General features: G+C 45.0%; 1 protein-coding gene across 1 annotated transcript; it reads right to left on the bottom strand.

The window, feature by feature from the left end:
* Positions 1-15,236: 15,236 nt before the first annotated feature.
* On the bottom strand, positions 15,237-21,197 carry EBPL (EBP like). Its single transcript, XM_073583332.1, has 4 exons — positions 20,824-21,197; positions 20,091-20,160; positions 15,869-16,007; positions 15,237-15,560 (listed from the first exon to the last, which is right to left on the bottom strand). The coding sequence occupies exons 1-4, from the start codon at positions 21,010-21,012 to the stop codon at positions 15,320-15,322; spliced, it is 639 nt and encodes a 212-aa protein (XP_073439433.1). The 5' UTR covers positions 21,013-21,197; the 3' UTR covers positions 15,237-15,319.
* Between the last annotated feature and the right edge of the window lie 3,176 nt (positions 21,198-24,373).

Here is a 24,373-nt window from a genome sequence, read left to right as displayed (position 1 = left end):
GATTAAGATCGCCGAATTTGCAATATATAAGCAAATGCCATTCAAGTCAATGGGAGGCAAAAACAAAAGCATGCACAACACCTTATATTGGCCCCAAATGCTGCCAAAGCACATCAAATGAGGGACAGACAACAGGAAAGTGGCCTCAGTTCACCCACAGTACAAATTTTAGCATGGAAATACAGAAATAAGCCAGGCATGAGGTATCGGGGTCTGGGACAGCATTTACAGCTTTCAATGGAACGTCACAGTAAAGGTACTGTCACACTTAGCGATGTACCAGCGATCCCGACCAGAAATATGACGCGGTCAGGATCGCTGGTACATCGCTAAGTGGTCGCTAGTGAGCTGCCACATAGGCAGATCTCACTAGCGACATCGCTGGGGACGGGGATCGCTACTTACCTGTCACACCAGGCGATCCTGCGTCCTCCCGCCCGGCTCCACGCGTCGCTCGTCTTCACAGCAGGAAGCGCCACAGGAAGCTGACGACGAGAAACAGTCCTGAACGTTCTCGCGCGATCAGCGATAACCAGCGGGGGAGCCGGTCGTAGGTAAGTATCACACACAGCGATATCGCTAGCAATATCGCTATAACGTCACTAGTTATAGCGATATTGCTAGCGATATCTCTTAGTGTGACATGCCCTTAAGACGAGGTGAGTGAGGGATCGGTGTAGGTCCCCCTTTGCTGGGAGACCTGATACCACATGGAACACCTCTACCTGCTTTCATGACGAGCCCCACTCAGGTGGCACAAATATCTGTTTTGTGGACTACCATTGTCAGAAAAATTTAAGGATAGTAACACGGGTAGCTGAGTCCAAGGAGGTGGAGGCCTGACAGTCTCAGAGACCTACTGCTACAGGCAACATGCATGAAGTAGACCCAACCAGGAGTGTTCATATTTCCAAAAATTGGTGGCAGACACCACCAAAGTGGCATCAATTTCATCACAGTAGAAATAGTATAATACGGACCGACAGCTCTTCCACTACACCCAATCCAACAGATGGACAACCAACAAGGAGTGCTCACATTTAAATAAAAATGGGCCTTACACCACAGAAGTGGCATCAATTTCACGAGAGTAGAAATAGTATAATAGAGACCAACAAGTCTTCCACTACACCCAATCCAGCAGATGGACACCCAACCAGGAGTGTCCATATTTCCAAAAATTAGTGGCAGACACTAAAAAAAGTGGCATCAATCTCACCACAGTATAGATAGTATAAGTGGCATCAATCTCACCACAGTATAGATAGTATAATAGGGACCGACAGGTCTTCCACTACACCCAATCCAGCAGATGGACACCCACCTGGGAGTGTTCACATTTAAACAAATGAGGGCCTTACACCACATAAGTGGCATCAATTTCACGAGAGTAGAAATAGTATAATAGGGACCAATAGGTCTTCCACTACATCCAATCCAACATATGGACGCCCAACCAGTAGAGATGAGCGAATTTGTTCGGATTCAGTTCCGAATACAATTGGACTCGAATATTGTTTTTGCAATATTCGTTGAACACAGCCGAACGTCATTAGAGTCAATGGGAGTAAAAATTACCGAATATCATCGGAAACAATCATAAGACATACAGTGCCTTGCGAATGTATTCGGCCCCCTGGAACTTTTCAACCTTTTCCCACATATCATGCTTCAAACATAAAGATACCAAATGTAAATTTTTGGTGAAGAATCAGCAACAAGTGGGACACAATTGTGAAATTGAACGAAATTTATTGGTTATTTTAAATTTTTGTGGAAATTCAAAAACTGAAAAGTGGAGCGTGCAATATTATTCGGCCCTTTACTTTCAGTGCAGCAAACTCACTCCCGAAGTTCATTGTGGATCTTTGAATGATCCAATGTTGTCCTAAATGACTAATGATGATAAATATAATCCACCTGTGTGTAATTAAGTCCCCGTATAAATGCACCTGCTCTGTGATAGTCTCAGGGTTCTGTTTGATGCACAGAGACCATCATGAAGACCAAGGAACACAACAGGCAGGTCCACAATACTGTTGTGGAGAAGTTTAAAGCCGGATTTGGATACAAAATTATTTCCAAAACTTTAAACATCCCAAGGAGCACTGTGCAAGCGATCATATTGAAATGGAAGGAGTATCATACAACTGAAAATCTACCAAGACCCGACCGTCCCTCCAAACTTTCATCTCAAATAAGGAGAAGACTGATCAGAGATGTAGCCAAGAGGCCCATGATCACTGTGGATGAACTGCAGAGATCTACAGATGAGGTGGGATAGTCTGTCCATAGGACAACAATCAGTCGCACACTGCACAAATCTGGCCTTTATGGAAGAGTGGCAAGAAGAAAGGCATTTCTCAAAGATGTCCATAAAAAAGTGTCATTTAAAGTTTGCAACAAGCCACCTGGGAGACACACCAAACTTGTGGAAGAAGGTGCTCTGGTCAGATGAAACCAAAATCATACTTTTTGGAAACAATGCCAAATGATATGTTTGGCGTAAAGGCAACACAGCTCATCACCCTGAACACACCATCCCCACTGACAAACATGGTGGTGGCAGCATCATGGTTTGGGCCTGCTTTTCTTTAGCAGGGACAGGGAAGATGGTAAAATTGATGGGAAGATGGATGGAGCCAAATACAGGACCATTCCTGAAGAAAACCTGTTGGAGTCTGCAAAAGACCTGAGACTGGGACGGAGATTTGTCTTCCAACAAGACAATGATCCCAAACATAAAGCAAAATCTACAATGGAATGGTTCACAAATAAACGTATCCAGGTGTTAGAATGGCCAAGTCAAAGTCCAGACCTGAATCCAATTGAGAATCTGTGGAAAGAGCTGAAAACTGCTGTTCACAAAGATCTCCATCAAACCTCACTGAGCTCAAGCTGTTTGCCAAGGAAGAATGGGCAAGAACTTCAGTCTCTTGATGTACAAAACTGGTAGAGACATACCCCAAGGGACTTGCAGCTGTAATCGCAGCAAAAGGTGACGCAGCAAAGTATTAAGTTAAAGGGGCCGAATAATATTGTGCACGCCCCACTTTTCATTTTTTGAATTTCCTCAAAAATTTAAAATAACCAATAAATTTCTTTCAACTTCACAATTGTGTCCCACTTGTTGATTCTTCACCAAAAATGTACATTTGGTATCTTTATGTTTGAAGCATGATATGTGGAAAAAGGTTGAAAAGTTCCAGGGGGGGGCCGAATACTTTCGCAAGGCACTGTACAATTGACACGAATAGTGTTCAAATATGGCCCGAATATGTCAAAATCAGATTTGGGGCCAAAATCCGCGCAAATTCGCTCATCACTACCAACCATGAGTGTTCACATTTCCAAAAATGAGGACCTGACACCACCGAAGTGGAATAACTGTCACAAGAACAGAAATAGCATAATTCCGACTGAGACATTTCCACTACAGCTAACCCAGTAGATATAGACCAACCATAACTGTTCATGTTTCCACAAATTGATGATAACATCAGCAGCATCCACAACAGGCACAGAAGCCACAGTAAAGATATCACAGAGTGCAGCTACTTGACCTTAATGCATCACACTAAAAATGTAATATCACCTAATCTGTACAGTCTGTGACTGGGGTGCAAAAGTACTTGGAGCTCCATGACTTGTTCATCTTGATGAAAGTTAGGAGGTCTACACTTTCAGGGGACAGCCGGTGGCGCATATCCATCAGGACACCACCAGCAGCACTAAAGATACGCTCTGAGAGAACGCTGGCTGCTGGGCACGATAAAACCTCCAAGGCATATGAAGCAAGCTCAGGCCACTCATCCATTTTGGAAGACAAAATGTTTTTTTCAAACCCTCCCTGATGGTATTTATATTCAGTTCTAGATAGTCCTGCACCATCCTCTCCATTCGTACACCACTTGTAAGAGTTGGACTAGTTGGTCTAAAAAAAGTGTCAAAGGACTCACAGAAATTGATTCTTCCACTTACACCACTGCTGCTGCTACTGATGTTTTGGCGTTGACAAAATGACGTGCAGAGGTTGGAAGTGTAGAGCTGCGATGTGAACTGGGTGCTTCACTGCTGTCTTGGGGAAAAGCTCTTAAGATTGTGTAAAAGCGTGTTTTGATACTCCAGCATTTGCTGGTCCTTTTCTAGGGTGGGAATCATCTAACAGAGTGGCAACCCAGTAGTCAGCATTATTGCTAATCATAACTATACGGCTATCGTGTTGCAGAGAGTGCAGCAAGAATGCACTCATGTCGGGATCTACCATGAGGTCCAAGCCCATGTTGTGTTTGTGGCTGGGTAACAATGAAGCTAGTTTTCTCCGTCCCCTCCCACCAACTATGAACAACAGAGAGGGGAGGATTTTCCACATCTGACAGTTGCTTGCCCATCATCTCTTCCTCCTCCATTTGTTCCTCGGATCTTGCACCTTCGATAACAGTTTGTCTGTTATCACCAGCCCCCCTCGATTGCAGTAATCCACCCTGCCCTTGGCACCTGCCTGTGTGACGACAGTTGAACTTAGAGACATTCCCTAATCAAAGTAATTTTATGTGTGTGTGTAGCCCATTCACTATCTGAGAATAACCCTCCATCAAACTCCAACGCACCCAACAGCACCACAAATACTGGCTGGTGATCAGCTGATGCAGCCTGTATCTATCCCCCACTCACTCAAGATGGCTGGACCATCATTGTAAATACGCATATGTACTTTGTGCCTCCCCCCTCCTCATTGTAGATTGTAAGCTCTCACAGGGAGGGTCGTCCTATTTTGCTTTAATCATTGTATTATCTCTAACGTTGCTACTTATGACTTGTATACGAACTGTTAAACTGTAAAGCGCTGTGGAATATGTTGGCGCTATATAAATAAAGATTATTATTATTAGAGACATCTACATCCTCCTCTGCTTCTTCCTCTTCTTCTGGGACCACCATCTCCTCCCACAGGCTATTCAGTCTGCTCCAGCATATAAATGACTGGAATAATGATGCTAATGATGGCGTTGTCAGCGCTAACCATCTTAGTAGCCATTTTGAAACTGTGCAGAAGAGTGCAGAGGTCCTTAATCTGTGCCCACTCTGTAAAAGTGATATGCGCCACGTCCGTTCTGCGTTGGTTCAGGCTATACAACACGACATACTGAGTCAGGGCTCGTTGCTGCTGCCAATCGCTGCAACATGTGCAGAGTAGAATTCCACCATGTGGCACATAGGATATTAACTTGCTAATTGGCATGGACATAGATCTCTGTGTCGATGCAAGTCGATGACCAGAGGGATGCGAACGGCAGTAATGAGCACACAGCATGTGTTTTCTGGAGCAGCTCACCCAGGCCAGGATAGTGGCAGAGAAAACGCTGTGCCACTAGGTTGAGGACGTGAGCCATGCAAGACACGTGTGTGAGCTTGCCTCGCCATAGGGCCACTACCAGGTTCAGCGGAGACAGCCATTGATCAAACTCAGCCTGGAGAGCTGTCCATAACACTTTAGCTGTATGACTGCGATCTCCAAGGCATATCAGGGAGGAATTGGGGAAAAAAAAAAAAAACACCTGCCGGACTAGTCCGCCTTCATTTGCATATACACTGACTTGCAAAAGGGTAACAATGCTTTGAACTTTTGACTTTCAAGCTCCAAATCTCACCATCCACTACTGCTTTGAACATTAGATATAATTTTATAGACAATCATCTCAACCATCTCATACATAAGTTTAATTTGCATTGTTACTGTTTTGCTCCTAAAAATCTAAATTTTTATTATTTTGTAAATGCACCTGTGACACAGCATTTAATCTTTATTATCCAGATGTCTATTTTCAGTAAGCCAGAAGGCATAGACTTATCTTTATGTTGATGCTTCTTGTAGGTTGAATTGATATTTGTAAATTGGTGAATGGTTATTTACCTCATATCAGCTTCTATAGTTTATTGTACTGTTATGTTTGCAGAACAGGTGGATGCAGGGTTACTAAACAATGATGTTTGCAGACATATTGATTACACATTATACCAGGCCATGCAGTTTATTGACTTGCAAACACTGTAGGATAAATCTCAGCACCCCTTCTTCTTGACCTCTAAATGATGGCTTGTAGAACAGTTGTGAACTATAAAAAGGGGATATGCCTCTGTAACGAGATACAAGGCATCCAAGATATCCAGAGAGCCAAAGAACCAGAAACTTTTTACAAAACCACAGCCAGGAAGACACTATAGGATAGCTGTCAGATCATGGCTCCATCACGAGGGAGACAGATTTGACATTCTACAGGATGCCAGCTTAGGGGACCACGACACCAGCTGAAAGAATAGATATGCTCCTTTGACCATCACTGAACCTATGGATACGATTGGAGTTGTCAGGACTTGGACCCACCAGTCACCTGAGCCCCAAGAGTAAGTTTGGGAAAGCCAGGATTAGGACCCACCAGTCACCTGGAGATGTACGGAGAAGGCAAATTGTGACACTCTAGTTACCTGGCCTTTACCTCAATGGACTGTTAACCTTGTCATTACCTATTCTCCATGCGTGCCACAGGTGGGGGTAGTCAGCCATGGAAATTCTGAAGTTACAGCTGCTCTTATACTGGCGAGACAGCGGAAGGGTGAGACTCTGCAGTTTTGCTGGGACTGTTCTAAGTGTTATTTGCCTGTTTTGTAGTTCAATAAGGTATTGCCACACTGTTTTACACTAACCCTGTGTTGTCCGAGTAGTATTATGCCCATGGTAAAAGGAAAGCGGAAGTTCGGTGGGATGAGCCCGGTCCATGACGTTTCGGCTGGGGGATTAGAGCACCCGCTGCCCCTGTGTCTCCACACCACCTATGGCTTTCAACACAGCCTTAGTCCTTCTGGGCATGCTCACAATCAGATTCAAGCATGCATCAACCAAAATCAGATCCCAGGGCTCTTCTACACGTCCCCAAATTTGGTGCATACTGGTCGACTCACTTGGGTATGTATACAGCTTTTTCTTCAACTCTACAAACAAGTTTTCAGTTGGGTTGAGGTCTGTGGGGGCCAATATAACACATCTACTTCATTTTCATTGAACCATTTCTTTGCCAATCTTGACATACGTTTTAGGTAGTTGTCCTGGTGGAACACTATGTCGTCCTTTTCAGACCCATAGTGCTTGAGTGTAAGAAGTAACTTGTCTTTTAGGATACTCACATATAGCTCAGCATTGAGACCACCATCAATCCTGGGCAAGTCTCCAACACCTTTGGCTGTAAAACAACCCTATCCTCATCAGGCTTCTTCCACCGAACTTGACAGTTCCTTCAATTTCTTGATCCGATAGCCCCTATTTTCCTTGTTTCTTCCAGTCCCCTTTGCACTCATCAGAGCCTAGTCTATTGTCCACTTTTGGGCAAACTTGAACCGACACTTATAACGATATTGATGTCGAGGTGTCTTCAACTTTTTTCGGGCCACCATTCCAGACTTATGCAACGTGCATTGTACGGTGCTTGAATGGACATCTGTGATCTCACTATTACGAAGCATACGAGCCACCTCTACTGCCGTTTGTCACGCCAGAACTGATAGACCTTGTGATAAGCAGACTCGTGGACTCTGGTCTTTTCTCTGGACGTCCACCTCTTGGCTTTTGGATGGATGCATGGACCTCATTTTATATTCTTCAAACTGTCATGGCACTCACATGATGCAGATTGGCAATTTTCTTGGCCAATAGACCACTATCGATGAGCTAGATGATGCAGTTTCTCTTTCCTTGGGAAATCTTCTTCATGGCTGCTCCTTGATTCGAATCTGTGACCTTTTGCTTGGGAATCAAGGTAATAACACACTGAGCTATTGGGGAATGTGAGAACAGGTTGTAATTTGCACTTTATGTATGTGAATGATCAGCCATAGTATACTGAACACCATGTTGGACCGAGCAGCCATTATAGACAAACTTCAAGCCAACTGATTCCGCAGCTGATGACATGCAGTTCTGGGAGCTAGAGCCAGAATGCATACTTTAAATGACATCAGAGCCATTAGCAGGTAAGGTTGGTGTGCACAAAGATTAAATGGAACAGCTGCAGGGCAATGTGATAGTAAATAAGTGGTAGCACATGGTAGAAAGTAGTGTGTTTATCAAGGTGCAATTGAGACCAGAACAATAGAGTTGTCAATATCTGAACAGTTGTGAGTAGGCAAAAAGCATTGACATGAGTAATAATGACATTATCTAAGAGGAACATGGACATTTATGGTTTTTAATGTAGTCTGGTAAAATGTTCATTAATGTTGTCCTATTGTAGCATTAGATGAATTTTTCTAAAATGCACATTTTGATCTGCATTATGAGGTTATCATGTACAGTATATGCCCTTTGCTGCAATGTGTAGCTTTCTTTGTCTAAACCATGTATACAAAGCTCCTCACACTGTTTTTCGGTGCCAGACCATCACCAGATATCCCAGGGTTTGTTTGCTGATCTGGACACCTGTTTGTGCCTGACCTGCCTTCTAATAAAAAAATAAAAAACAAATCTGAACTGAGACAAGTAAGTTAATGTGTATGCACAATGTAAGTGCATATTAACACATGACCATTAACCAGAGAAAACAAAAAGCAAAAAACACAAATATCCTGAACTAAAAAGTAAAAAATATACTGCAAATAATGCATAAAGGTAATAATAATAATAATAATAAGGGTATTTAGTAAACATAATTTTGATCAAAATAATGTACAAGCCATCCCGCCACGTCACGGCAACCCTTGTGGGACAGTCCCTACTCTAGTATTTAAAACCTTTTCACTTGCCAAGTGGCGTGAATGTGAATAAGGGTCGAGCGGCTGAACCACTTGTAACAGCTTAGGCCAGACTGGATGGCTTTCCCAGCTCAGAAAGAGGGCGGTCACACCCATATATGCACTGAATGCACAATGAAATGAATAAAAAACAGTGGTTCAGCCGCTCGACCCTTATTCACATTCACGCCACTTGGCAAGTGAAAAGGTTTTAAATACTAGAGTAGGACTGTCCCACAAGGGTTGCCGTGACGTGGCGGGATGGCTTGTACATTATTTTGATCAAAATTATGTTTACTAAATACCCTTATTATTATTACCTTTATGCATTATTTGCAGTATATTTTTTACTTTTTAGTTCAGGATATTTGTGTTTTTTGCTTTTTGTTTTCTCTGACCTGCCTTCTGTAGACTGTTCTGTATCTCTAAATAAACTTCAGCATCTGCTTCAAGGACAATTGTCTACAGTGTTTTTTTTTCAGCTCTTCCAGCCCTCAGTAAGGACTTTCTCACAGTTTACAGGAAGAAAAATGATTTTTCCACCACCATGAGCAAAACAGTAACAAAGCAATGTCATGGCAATAATATGCATACATAATAACACTAGCTGTAAATCAAATTTAAGTATGCGATAGCCAAGATGATAGTCTATAAAATGATGATAGTCTCAAGTTCCAAGCAGTAGTGGATGGTGAGAAAGGCTAACACACTGTTACCGTTGTGATCGTCATTGTGTGATATCGAAGATGAAACTTCATTTTTTATACAGTACAGTATTAGTAACCTCAAGGTACCTATTCAGATTAACGTTATATTCAATAGTAGCGGTTAGAGAAAATGGAGGGGGAGGAGGACAGGTTCAATTTAAATACATGGTGGTAATTGAAGTAAATAGTAGCATTACTGGAAGCCATTAACAGCTTCTTGCCCAATGCTCAGCACATCCACCTCCATTTTTAACCAGAGGTGTCACTGCAGCCTGGTTTGTAAACACTGCTTGCTAAGGTGTGATCTAATGGACTACACTGCCTCCTTGTGGCCAATACTGGACCTTCATGTGTTAGGGAAACTTAAATATGGTACATGTACTGTCCATATAATCCAAGATGGTGATAATTTCACTACCATGGTCAGTCGATGGAAATCAACTCAAAGCGATTGTTCTGTTATCTTTATTTAATAGAATTTATTCCTGAGCTGCAGTGTCTGATATTACTGGGTCAAAAAGGGTTCTATAAATCGGGAAAATGACCCTGGCACCCTTAGTAGGAAAAGACGGGACAGTTTGAGTGATGGTCGTGAAAATCCAGTGCTGTGTACAGATGTCATTCACTGACTACAGTATAGAACTATCATGTTCCGTGGCCTCACTTCACTCAGCGAGCAGCTGACCACTAAAGTTAGTCTCCTATCTGCCAGGTAATGCCCATTACCTCAGCTGAATCTGCATCTATGACTTATTTATGGCGCACACTATAAAATATCCAGGGGGGGGGGGGGGGTGTCATGAGCAGCCATAAGTGGGGTAGATCAACCAAAATTGGTAATCCCTATTGCCTGGTACAGGTGCAACATCAATGTAAATGTATTATTGCCACTATGTTCAAGAATTAATTTTAGCCCTGACTTAGCAGGATACATTTGTAATCTTCATTTTTCAGACTTTCTGTCCTTCATCTGTCCACTGTGACTGATTGCTGCATTTAAGAACAAAGGTAATGAAACACCGACAGAAGCAATTATGACATCCGGTCCAAATCCAAAGGCATTAATATGGAGTCAGCTTCCATTTTGCAGCTATAACAGGTTTCACTCTTCTACGAAGACTTTTGTACAAGATTCTGGAGTTTGTAAGAATTTTTACCCATTTATTAAGAAGAGTATTTGTGAGGTCATACAGTGATGTTGGATGAGAGGTCCTAGCTCCTAACCTCTGTTCTATTTCACCTTAAGGTGCTGGATGGGGCTGAGGTTGGGCCTCTGCGCAACCAGTAAAATTCTTCCACACCAAACTTCCCCAATCACGCCTTTATGGATCTTGCATGGTGCACTGGGTTGCAGTCATGATGAAACAGTAAAATGTGTTCCCTAACCTGTTCGCACAAAGTTGGAGTCTAAAGAGGACTGTTTCTCATTGGGGAGAATGCCAAATTGGCGTAAGGAGACTTGTAGGCCATGCAAAGGCAATGTATTTTATTGGATGAAAAAAATCAAGTATTTATCAAACCCAGCTGAGTTTTGACCACATCAAAGTTGAGTTGAATATAAATGATAAAAAGGAGGTAAATTGACGAGACAACCCAGCAAAAGTTGATTCAAAATACGGCAAAGAAAACACATGCAACATCCAAAGACCTTCAGGCAGAGCAGGAGATAACTGGAGTGATGGTTTCAACGCATACCACTGAACAAAACAAAACACTATGGTTTAAGGCCAAAGAGGACCATAGAGAGGCAAAAAAAAAACCTACGGAACTGTGCAAAAGGTTACATAGTGTGAGCTTTCACTCGCTCTGATAGGCATTAGGTAGTGTTCACAGAGGCACTGCAGTTTTGGTCCAAACACGTGACGTTTTTATTGCTTCCCACAGGTTGCACAGTACCCAAACAACAAAATCATAAACATAAATCCCTAGCCTTGTCCAGGCGTTAAACAGTACAGACCCCAACTACTTCAGACACCGTGGAGCTAGCCCCAGTTCAGTCAAACAAACCTGCTATCGTCAATAGCAACCACTGAGCGCAGACTCTTATCAAAGAGATTCTGGCTTGTCCCTCTCCAACTTCAAGACACATCAAGTCTGCTCAGCCTCCCCAGCTGACTGACTTAGATGAACACCTAGCCTGTTTATATGCAAAGCTAGCCAGGTGCACAAATCAAAGCCTGCAGAGCTAGGATTTAACCCTAGCCTACCTGGTCTTGCTACAATAGATAATCTATAATCCTTATAAGAAAGTTCTACAGACAGAAAATTACTCCACATAAACAATATGACGCCACCTCTACTCCCCACACAGTGTGAAGACCCAGCAGCTCCCCCCACCACACAGTACTAGTACTGTCACAAAGCCTTACACACAATTTGATGGACTTCACATCACTCATACACAATTGGGAGGGGGTTTGGAGATGGGCGGGAAGCTTACTCACCATATCTATCTCCACCCTTGTGAAAATAAAAAAAAAAGTTTGGGTCTAAAGTAAATTTTTTGTGACAAAAGTTAAATGTTAATTTTTTCCTTTCACATTGCTTTAGTTCTCCTGAAGCATCTGAAAGGTTAATAAACTTACTGAATGTGGTTTTGAGCACCTTGAGGGGTGCAGTTTTTACAATGGTGTCACTTGTGTATATTCTGTCATGCTGACACCCAAAGTGACTTCAAATGTGAGGTGGTCCCTAAAAAAGTGGTTGTCAATTTTGTTGGAAAAATGAGAAATCGCTGGTCAACTTTTAACCCTTATAATGTCCTAACAAAAAAAAAAAAAAAAATTACGTTTCCAAAATTGTGATTATGTCAAGGAGACATGTGGGAAATGTTATGTAGCAACGATTTTGTGTGACACCACTCTCTTATTTAAGGGCACAAACATTAAAAGTTTGAAAATTGCAAAATTTTCAAACTTTTGCCAAATTTCCGTTTTTTCATAAATAAACGCAAGTTATATCGAAGAAATTTTACTACTAACATGAAGTACAATACGACACGAAAAGAATCTCAGAATCACCGGGATCCATTGAAGCGTTCCAGAGTTATTACCTAATAAAATGACAGTGGTCAGAATTACAACTTTGCTTGGTCATTAAGTAGAAAATTGGCTCTGTCACTAAGGGATTAATAGATCATAAGATCTTCAAACCCCTTTCTTTATCATTTATGTTGTCTTATTCCTTAAGGTACTGTCACACTTAGCGATGCACCAGTGATCCCGACCAGCGATATGACGCAGTCAGGATCGCTGGTGCATCGCTAAGTGGTCGCTAGTGAGCTGCCACACAGGCAGATCTCACCAGCGACATCGCAGGGGTCGGGGGTCGCTACTTACCTGTCAGACTAGGCGATCCTGACGTCCTCCCGCCCGGCTCCACAGGAAGCGCTGCAGGAAGCTGACGACGAGAAACAGTCCTGGACGTTCTCGCGCGATCAGAGATAACCAGCGGGGAGCGGGTTGTAGGTAAGTATCAGACATAGCGATGTCGCTAGCAATATCGCTATAACGTCACAAGTTATAGCGATATTGCTAGCGATATCGCTTAGTGCGACAGTACCTTTACTCCCCTTGGTGTGGGGGCATGAGGGCAGCAATACCACGTTTTGTGTGAAAAGACAGGTACTGATTAGGGTTGATCGAATAGCTTTGGATAAGAGCTTATCCAAATAGCTGAAGCGCTTCCCGAATAGCTGCATCGGGAACCCGGATACCTGGAGCGCTCCCGATAATCAGCTGTTCGGCTCCGCAGCTGCATGTGTCGCGGCTGTGTGACAGTCACAAAAGACACATGCAGCTGCGGCGCCGAACAGCTGATTATCGGGAGCGCTCCAGGTATCCGGGTTCCCGATGCAGCTATTCGGTAAGTGCTATAGCTATTGGGATAAGCTCTTATCCAAAGCTATTCGATCATCCCTAATACCGATTCATTATTACATTTGCTCCTTTGTTATCTAGTTTTTGTTGTTCGTTATTTCAGCTAAATTCTACTCTTACCTAACTTTCCTTTTTATTTTTAAGCCTATATGTGTTTGCCTGTGTTTTCTCCCTCAGCTAATGTGGCTGTGCTTTTACAGAGGTTTGTGGCAAATTTATTAATAGCGACATTTTAAGTCCATTATCCCCAGAATAATTTTATGTAATCCAGAAGTGTTTGCACAATTTGTCAATTTAACAGAACATTCCTTTTTGTTTTGCTCTAAAAAGGGGCAAAAAAAGGCATAAAACAAAAATAGAGAGCAGTTTTAGGCTTTGCGCAAAATCGACAAAGCGTGAGTAATTTTGAAGAATTTGGCACAAAAACATAAAAAAAAAATAGAACACGAAAGAAGAAAAGGGACTTAACCCCTTAATGTCCAATGACGGACACAGTCCGTCATCAGACATCTCCCCTGCTTTGATGAGGGCTCCGGCGGTGAGCCCGCATCAAAGCCGGGACATGTCAGCTGTTATGAACAGCTGACATGTGCCCGCAATAGGCGCGAGCGGAATCGCCGTCCGCCCGCGCCTATTAACTAGTTAAATGCCGCTGTCAAAGCTGACAGCGTGCATTTAAATAGCATTTCCGGCCGCCGGGCCGGAAATGACGTCACCGCCGACCCCCGTCACGTGATCGGGGGTCGGCGTCATGTTGCTTGGACAACCAGAGGTCTCTATGAGACCTCTATGGTTGCTCCAGGCATATGGCTTTCAGCGCCACCCGGTGGTCGGCGCTGAAAGCACAGCAGTAAATCTGCCACATATGGGCGATCTGCTCATCGCCCATATGTAGCAGAGCCGATCGGGTTGCGCAAGCTTCTAGCCTCCTATGGAGGCTATTGAAGCATGCCAAAAGTAAAAAAAAAAAAAATGTTTAAAAATAAAAAAAATTAAAAAAACCTAAAAGTTCAAATCACCCCCCTTTCGCCCCAATCAAAATAAAACAGTAAAAAAAAAATCCCACATACACATATTAGGTATCGCCGCGTTCAGAATCGCCCGATCAATAAAAAAAAGCATTAACCCGATCGCTAAACGGCGTAGCGAGAAAAAAATTAAAAACGCCAGAATTACATTTTTTTGGTCACCAAGACATTGCATTAAAATGCAATAACGGGCGATCAAAAGAACATGTCTGCACAAAAGTTGTATCATTAAAAACGTCAGTCCGGCACGGAAAAAATAAGCCCTCACCCGACCCCAGATCATGAAAAATGGAGACGCTACGGGTCTCGGAAAATTGCGCAAAATTTTTTTTTTTTTTTTTAGCAAACTTTGGAATTTTTTTTCACCACTTAGATAAAAGAGGACATAGACATGTTTGGTGTCTATGAACTCGTAATGACCTGGAGAATCATAATGGCAGGTGAGATTTAGCATCTAGTGAACCTAACAAAAAAGCCAAGCAAAAAACAAGTGTGGGATTGCACTATTTTTGCAATTTCACCGCACTTGGAATTTTTTTCCCGTTTTCGAGTACACGATATGGTAAAACCAATGATGTCATTTAAAAGTACAACTCGTCCCGCAAAAAATAAGCCCTCACATGGCCATATAAACGGAAAAATAAAAAAGTTATGGCTCTGGAAAGAAGGGGAGGGAAAAATGAAAATGTAAAACCAAAAATACCCCTGGTCATTAAGGGGTTAAAAAAAATAAAAATAAAAGCAAATGATGAAAAGCCCCTATGTCGTCTCTCAATTAAAAGCGAATTTCCAATTAAAAAAACAAACATAAAAAGGAATAAAAGTAGATGTGTGAATACAAGTGTATTAAATGATCATCTTTATAAAAATATAAAATTATATCAATTAATAAAACGGAAGTAAGGTCACAAAGAGTCAAAGACTCTTATCTTAATTTTTTTCCAGCAGGTTTTCGGCCAATATGGACTTTTTTAAGCTGCACCCAGGACTGACATAGTAAAAGGCCGGGAACGACGACCCATATGCCATTGAAGAACACTAAATAAACCCACAGATACAGAAAGTTGGAGGTGTTGAGATTCGGGCTTCCAGTTAACCAGTCTGGACAAAACGTCATCCATCCTCCATATAACTCGCACACACAAAGTGTGATTTGTATGAAATGCCTGAAAAACAAGATTACAAATAAACATGTCACTTCAATGAAAGAAACATTTAGCGCACTGTTACTTTAATTGGGAGATCTCAGTAGGTTACTCGGATATGACATCAGGTCTGATCCTGTCATAAAGCCCACATGGGCATCACATTACAGTCAGAAACCATCATGTAACCTTGGGGGGAAGCTGGTCCTGGGGGCTTCTGTACTACCAAGTTCCCACCACTAGATGGGGCAAAAGTACTATTCAGACAATAAATATTCAAACCAGCAACTATATTGCTCAGATGGCTTGTGCTGAGAGGTCACTCTCACCTGTAGTACTTATCCTTTATGATGGCATATATCAACACCACTGCCAACAGCCCATCCACGACAACGGTGAGGATCTCCAGTGATACAATTGTGGGGTCTGAATGGAGCCAACGTTCGTCTGCTTTTCCATACTCTTTCCCTGGCAAGCAAGACAGCAACATCACACAAGAGAATCTGAATAGCAAAACATGAGTAGAAGGAAAAAATATATATATATTAATTGAATTCAGTTTGGGAAATCCAGTGTTAGTAATGATCATCCATGTTTCCAGCAGGGCTGTGGAGTCGGTTAACCAAACCTCCGACTCCTCAATTTCCCCGACTCCTGACCCCACAGCACTGGTCACTACTGAGCATGTGCATAAAGTGCAGCACAGATTCATCTCCACTACTACTCCACAGCACTGGTCACTACTGAGCATGTGCATAAAGTGCAGCACAGATTCATCTCCACTACTACTCCACAGCACTGGACACTACTGAGCATGTGCATAAAGTGCAGCACAGATTCATCTCCACAGCACTGGACACTACTGAGCATGTGCATAAAGTGCAGCACAGATTCATCGCCACTACTACTCCACAGCACTGGTCACTACTGAGCATGTGCATAAAGTGCAGCACAGATTCATCGCCACTACTACTCCACAGCACTGGTCACTACTGAGCATGTGCATAAAGTGCAGCACAGATTCATCTCCACTACTCCACAGCACTGGTCACTACTGAGCATGTACATAAAGTGCAGCACAGATTCATCTCCACTACTACTCCACAGCACTGGTCACTACTGAGCCTGTACATAAAGTGAAGCACAGATTCATCTCCACTACTGCTCTACAGCACTGGTCACTACTGAGCATGTACATAAAGTGCAGCACAGATTCATCTCCACTACTACTTCACAGCACTGGTCACTACTGAGCCTGTACATAAAGTGCAGTACAGATTCATCTCCACTACTACTCCATAGCACTGGTCACTACTGAGCATATACACAAAGTGCAGCACAGATTCGTCTCCACTACTACCCCTCAGCCCTGGTCACTACTGAGCATGTGCATAAAGTGCAGTACAGATTCATCTCCTCTACTACTCCACAGCCCTGGTCACTACTGAGCATGTACATAAAGTGCAGCACAGATTCATCTCCACTACTACTTCACAGCACTGGTCACTACTGAGCCTGTACATAAAGTGCAGTACAGATTCATCTCCACTACTACTCCATAGCACTGGTCACTACTGAGCATGTATATAAAGTGCAGCACAGATTCATCTCTACTACTACTCCACAGCACTGGTCACTACTGAGCATGTGCATAAAGTGCAGTACAGATTCATCTCCACTACTACTTCATAGCACTGGTCACTACTGAGCATGTACACAAAGTGCAGCACAGATTCATCTCCTCTACTACTCCACAGCCCTGGTCACTACTGAGCATGTGCATAAAGTGCAGTACAGATTCATCTCCACTACTACTCCACAGCACTGGTCACTACTGAGCCTGTATATAAAGTGAAGCACAGATTCATCTCTACTACTACTCCACAGCACTGGTCACTACTGAGCATGTATATAAAGTGCAGCACAGATTCATCTCCACTACTTCTCCACAGCTCTGGTCACTACTGAGCATGTACATAAAGTGCAGCACAGATTCATCTCCACTACTACTCCACAGCACTGGTCACTACTGAGCATGTGCATAAAGTGCAGCACAGATTCATCTCCACTACTACTCCACAGCACTGGTCACTACTGAGCATGTACACAAAGTGTAGCACAGATTCATCTCCACTACTACTTCACAGCACTGGTCACTACTGAACATGTGCATAAAGTGCAGCACAGATTCATCTCCACTACTGCTCCACAGCACTGGTCACTACTGAGCATGTGCATAAAGTGCAGCACAGATTCATCTCATCTACTACTCCACAGCTCTGGTCACTACTGAGCCTGTATATAATGTGCAGCACAGATTCATCTCATCTACTACTCCACAGCTCTGGTCACTACTGAGCCTGTATATAATGTGCAGCACAGATTCATCTCCACTACTACTCCACAGCCCTGGTCACTACTGAGCATGTGCATAAAGTGCAGCACAGATTCATCTCACCTCCGACCTCACAGCACTGGTCACTACTGAGCATGTCCATAAAGTGCAGCACAGATTCAACTCATCTACTACTCCACAGCACTGGTCACTACTGAGCATGTCCATAAAGTGCAGCACAGATTCATCTCATCTACTACTCCACAGCACTGGTCACTACTGAGCATGTCCATAAAGTGCAGCACAGATTCATCTCATCTACTACTCCACAGCACTGGTCACTACTGAGCATGTGCATACAGTGCAGCACAGATTCATCTCATCTACTACTCCACAGCACTGGTCACTACTGAGCATGTGCATAAAGTGCAGCACAGATTCATCTCATCTACTACTCCACAGCACTGGTCACTACTGAGCATGTGCATAAAGTGCAGCACAGATTCATCTCATCTACTACTCCACAGCACTGGTCACTACTGAGCATGTCCATAAAGTGCAGCACAGATTCATCTCATCTACTACTCCACAGCACTGGTCACTACTGAGCATGTCCATAAAGTGCAGCACAGATTCATCTCATCTACTACTCCACAGCACTGGTCACTACTGAGCCTGTATATAAAGTGCAGCACAGATTCATCTCCACAGCACTGGTCACTACTGAGCATGTACATAAAGTGCAGCACAGATTCATCTCCTCTACTACTCCACAGCACTGGTCACTACTGAGCATGTGCATAAAGTGCAGCACAGATTCATCTCCACTACTACTCCACAGCACTGGTCACTACTGAGCCTGTATATAAAGTGCAGCACAGATTCATCTCCACTACTACTTCACAGCACTGGTCACTACTGAGCATGTACATAAAGTGCAGCACAGATTCATCTCCACTACTACTCCACAGCACTGGTCACTACTGAGCATGTACATAAAGCGCAGCACAGATTCATCTCCACTACTACTCCACAGCTCTGGTCACTACTGAGCCTGTATATAAAGTGCAGCACAGATTCATCTCCACAGCACTGGTCACTACTGAGCATATACATAAAGTGCAGCACAGATTCATCTCCACTACTACTCCACAGCTCTGGTCACTAATGAGCATGTACATAAAGTGCAGCACAGATTCATCTCCTCTACTACTCCACAGCACTGGTCACTACTGAGCATGTGCATAAAGTGCAGCACAGATTCATCTCCACTACTACTCCACAGCACTGGTCACTACTGAGCATGTGCATAAAGTGCAGCACAGATTCATCTCCACAGCACTGGTCACTACTGAGCATGTACATAAAGTGCAGCACAGATTCATCTCCACTACTACTCCACAGCACTGGTCACTACTGAGCATGTACATAAAGTGCAGCACAGATTCATCTCCACTACTACTCCACAGCTCTGGTCACTACTGAGCATGTACATAAAGTGCAGCACAGATTCATCTCCACTACTACTCCACAGCACTGGTCACTACTGAGCATGTGCATATAGTGCAGCACAGATTCATCTCCACTACTACTCCACAGCACTGGTCACTACTGAGCATGTGCATATAGTGCAGCACAGATTCATCTCCACTACTACTCCACAGCACTGGTCACTACTGAGCATGTACATATAGTGCAGCACAGATTCATCTCCACTACTACTCCACAGCACTGGTCACTACTGAGCATGTACATAAAGTGCAGCACAGATTCATCTCCACTACTACTCCACAGCTCTGGTCACTACTGAGCATGTACATAAAGTGCAGCACAGATTCATCTCCACTACTACTCCACAGCACTGGTCACTACTGAGCATGTGCATATAGTGCAGCACAGATTCATCTCCACTACTACTCCACAGCACTGGTCACTACTGAGCATGTGCATATAGTGCAGCACAGATTCATCTCCACTACTACTCCACAGCACTGGTCACTACTGAGCATGTACATAAAGTGCAGCACAGATTCATTTCCACTAACATTTCATAACTTCCCGAAATTCTTATGAAAACATTTACAGCACATTCTGTGTTGTACTACTGTACCCAATGTATTATATATTTTAGGAGTCGGTCCATTTTATACCGGCTCCACAGCCCTGGTTTGCAGCGGCCTCCAGTTGTGATGAAGGTGCTATATCCATATACTTACACAGAGAAGCCATGGCCCCTTCAGACGTGCCGACTGTCCCCATTAGAGAAAGGTAAATGAAGGGCCCCTCCTGGAAGCACAGACAGGAATATGCTGATCAGGCCCGGTCAATACACTCCTGCATAAAATACACAATATACAGCCACTGACAACATTAATAGCCGGAGCCCAGTCATCTTTTGGGTTTTCAGCTCCACCTAGTAAACACAGGTGAATATACATTTTTACGCCTTCCCAATAACCAATTCTTCCCTATAACTACACCTCCATAATGCGGGTCCAGGGGAATGAGGCTATTACTTTCTGTATTCCTTGGATAAAAGTTGTGATGCTTTTTTGTAACCCTTGAGTTCAGGGTGAAACGTGCGTGCACAATAATTCCTGGGGGGTCCGAGATTGATCGCAGTCTCGTTGGCTGTCAGTCAGTAGTGACATCGGCGGTCAGTGTGTGGCTCTATATATAGCCTATAACTAATGGTCACCAGTGACTGCTCTACTGCGCTGACGCCTAAGTCCGGGGTCCGGCTATGGACAGTGATGTTTGGACCGGCTACTGATTTCATGATCCAAATGCAGCAGTTTCTAGGCAGATCCGTAGTCATGTATAGATGCACGCTCCCCCCCAGCAGCAGTGCACCTACAGGCTCGCTCCCCCAGTTACAGTCGCCTCCTGCTGGTAGCATCACTAATCTCTGCCTTCCTGGCAGCACTGTACACAGTGTATACTACTCACCAGGGTGAAGTGCACAATAGCATCGTAGAAGAGCCAGACCAGCACCCATCTGTCAGCGCCCGAGCAGCCCTTCCCCAGGCGCTGAGCCAGCACATAGCCCAGTGCCAGCTGAGCGGCGCAGGCTGCCAGGGAGTACACCGTGACCGCGCTCACCAGCGGCGCCCCGTCTCCCTGCTCGGCCGCTGCCATGGCTGCTGGAGTCAGGGCTTCCCTCCCGCACTGCAGGGAACATGGAGCAGTGGGTGGGTGCTCCAGAGTCCGCACCGAGCATCACCCACCTACTCCGGAGCTGAGTGGCTGCGTGCAAAATGGCGCCATGTACCAGCCTCCTCCCCCACCCCAGACAATGGCCGCTCCTCCCAGCCAGGACTGATAATGATAGAGACACTAGAGAGAGGGGCAAAGAGCGAAGCTGAGAGAAGGATGGGAGACTTCTCACAGGCTGCACATACATGGGGTGTGCATGTACTGAGGGGCATCCAGGTGCTGAATGCAGCCGGCTACAGGGGCGTCACAGTCAGCCACATTACCAGCCATAGTGCCCCCCATAACGTCCCCCCATAACACTCCCAGCCATAGCGCCCCCATAACACTCCCAGCCATAGCGCCCCCATAACACTCCCAGCCATAGCGCCCCCCATAACACTCCCAGCCATAGCGCCCCCATAACACTCCCAGCCATAGCGCCCCCCATAACACTCCCAGCCATAGCGCCCCCATAACACTCCCAGCCATAGCGCCCCCATAACACTCCCAGCCATAGCGCCCCCCATAACACTCCCAGCCATAGCGCCCCCATAACACTCCCAGCCATAGCGCCCCCCATAACACTCCCAGCCATAGCGCCCCACATAACACTCCCAGCCATAGCGCCCCCCATAACACTCCCAGTCATAGCGCCCCCCATAACAATCCCAGCCATAGCGCCCCCCATAACACTCCCAGCCATAGCGCCCCCCATAACACTCCCAGCCATAGCGCCCCCCATAACACTCCCAGCCATAGCGCCCCCATAACACTCCCAGCCATAGCGCCCCCATAACACTCCCAGTCATAGCGCCCCCCATAACAATCCCAGCCATAGCGTCCCCCATAACACTCCCAGTCATAGCGCCCCCCATAACACTCCCAGCCATAGCGTCCCCCATAACACTCCCAGTCATAGCGCCCCCCATAACACTCCCAGCCATAGCGTCCCCCATAACAATCCCAGCCATAGCGCCCCCCATAACACTCCCAGCCATAGCGCCCCCCATAACACTCCCAGTCATAGCGCCCCCATAACAATCCCAGCCATAGCACCCCCCATAACACTCCCAGCCATAGCGCCCCCCATAACACTCCCAGCCATAGCGCCCCCCATAACTCTCCCAGCCATAGCGCCCCCATAACACTCCCAGCCATAGCGCCCCCCATAACACTCCCAGCCATAGCGCCCCCATAACACTCCCAGTCATAGCGCCCCCCATAACACTCCCAGCCATAGCGCCCCCCATAACAATCCCAGCCATAGCGCCCCCCATAACACTCCCAGCCATAGCGCCCCCATAACACTCCCAGCCATAGCGCCCCCCATAACACTCCCAGCCATAGCGCCCCCCATAACACTCCCAGCCATAGTGCCCCCCATAACAATCCCAGCCATAGCGCCCCCCATAACACTCCCTGCCAGTGTCCCCCATAACACTCCCAGCCAGTGTCCCCCATAACAATCCCAGCCAGTGTCCCCCCATAACACCAGCAATCAGGACCGGCGCTCGGCGTCGCTGGTCCTGATTGCTGGTGAAGCTGTCTGTTTGACAGCTCACCAGCGATCCTGACACGTTGATATCGTTGCCGGGATCGCTGGTGAGTGGCTATGTGTGACGGGGCCTTTAGTGCAACACTAATAATAAAATAAAATAAGAAGCCAAGCAGATGATGACACCAACTCACTTACCATAAGCCTATACAACAATGGCACCGTCATGGTGCAAGGGACTGAGGACAATCTGCAGCAGTTTGAAAACCATTTTACTCATATCAGGCAACAGGCACAAATCTTTAAAAAACAACCCCCAGAGGCCATTTCTAAAGGGCCCGTCACACTAAGCGATATCGCTAGCAATATCGCTATAACGTCACTGGTTTTGTGACGCAGCAGCAATATTGCTAGCGATATCCCTATGTGTGATACTTACTTCCGACTGGCTCCCCCGCTGGTTATCGCTGATCGCGCGAGAACGGCCTGGGCCGTTTCTCATCGTCAGCTTCCTGGGGGGACGTCTTCATCACCTCGTCTGAGAGGTAACTAGCGACCGCCGACTGCTGCTATGTTGCTGGTGAGATCTGCCTGTGTGGCAGCTCACTAGTGACCACTTAGCGATGCACCAGTGATCCTGACCGGGTCATATCGTTGTCGGGATCGCTGGTGCATCGCTAAGTGTGACAGTGCCTTAATGCTCCCATCTCTACAGAGACCTCCAGGCTCAGCTCCTCAACCCCCAACACTTCACACCTCTCCCCTGAGGCCATCAGAGACTGTCTATCCCAATTAGAAAGAGACTTGGTTCAAATTAGGGAAGAGCTTCAAAGAAACTGACATAGAAATGCAGATGACCAAGTAACAAATGAGATCAATAAACTGAAATGTGAGTACAAGTCAGCTCTACAGAAGATAAGAGAAGAAATGCGTGAATTAGAAAATGACAATGAAAGACTCAGAAAGGAGATCGCAGAACTAAAAACACAGCAGACCGCTGGACATCCGACCCAGCAGGGGGCAATGGAAACAAGCCAGAGAGCCGACAGCATGGCCTCCACTGTCCAGAATGTGGATATGCCAAATAACAGCACAACAACAACCAATACGACCAATCCTGAAACCAATAAAAGTGAACCAGAAACCAGAGAGATGGAAGAGAGAAGAGAACCAACCACCAGCATCACAGACTCCCATCAGCGGCCACTTAACCCACCCCAGACATCACAAAGTCCTGATACTGTCTTAATAATGGACTCAAATGGGAAGTACCTAAATGCACAATGGCTATTCCCAGGAAAACGGGTCAGAAAAGTTCACTGTGCAACTATTGAACAAGTGACAGAGGTCATCAGTAATCCATGGTTTACCAACCCAAACCATATTATCATACACACGGGTACAAACAATCTGACAGACCAGCACCAGCAGATCGCAGGATAACTTATCCAATTAGCAAAGATGGCAAAACTAAAATTCCCAGACAGCAAAATCATTCTGTCATCTCTGCTCCCAACAAAGGACATATCCAGGCAAACCACCCAAAGTATCAGTATGGAACTGACAGAAAGGGTCAAGACTGTCCTAAACGTGACCCTGGCACAACACCTTTCCATAAACCACCATCACCTGTATAATAATAAACACCTCAACAAACAAGGGGTCAGCCTCCTGGCCAAAGAGCTGAAAGACATTGTACTAAACAGAGGACCGAGGCCTGGATTCAGCAGTGACCATAATCACACTGAAAGAACCCCAACAATAAAAAGGCAGAAAACCCCAATCCTATCTCCAGAAGCTGGAAACAAA

Source organism: Dendrobates tinctorius, unplaced genomic scaffold, assembly GCF_039654945.1.
Source record: "Dendrobates tinctorius isolate UK_male_01 unplaced genomic scaffold, ASM3965494v1 ptg000075l, whole genome shotgun sequence".
Taxonomy (NCBI): domain Eukaryota; kingdom Metazoa; phylum Chordata; class Amphibia; order Anura; family Dendrobatidae; genus Dendrobates; species Dendrobates tinctorius.
This window is presented reverse-complemented; position numbering and strand designations above follow the sequence as displayed.

Excerpts from the sequence above, each read along its gene's own strand:
- EBPL (XM_073583332.1), bottom strand. The coding sequence starts at position 21,012 with ATGGCAGCGGCCGAGCAGGGAGACGGGGCGCCGCTGGTGAGCGCGGTC. Across the intron at positions 20,161-20,823 it reads CTATTGTGCACTTCACCCTG|GAGGGGCCCTTCATTTACCT; the intron begins GTGAGTAGTATA and ends CTGTGCTTCCAG. Across the intron at positions 15,561-15,868 it reads ATAAAGGATAAGTACTACAG|GCATTTCATACAAATCACAC; the intron begins GTGAGAGTGACC and ends CTTGTTTTTCAG.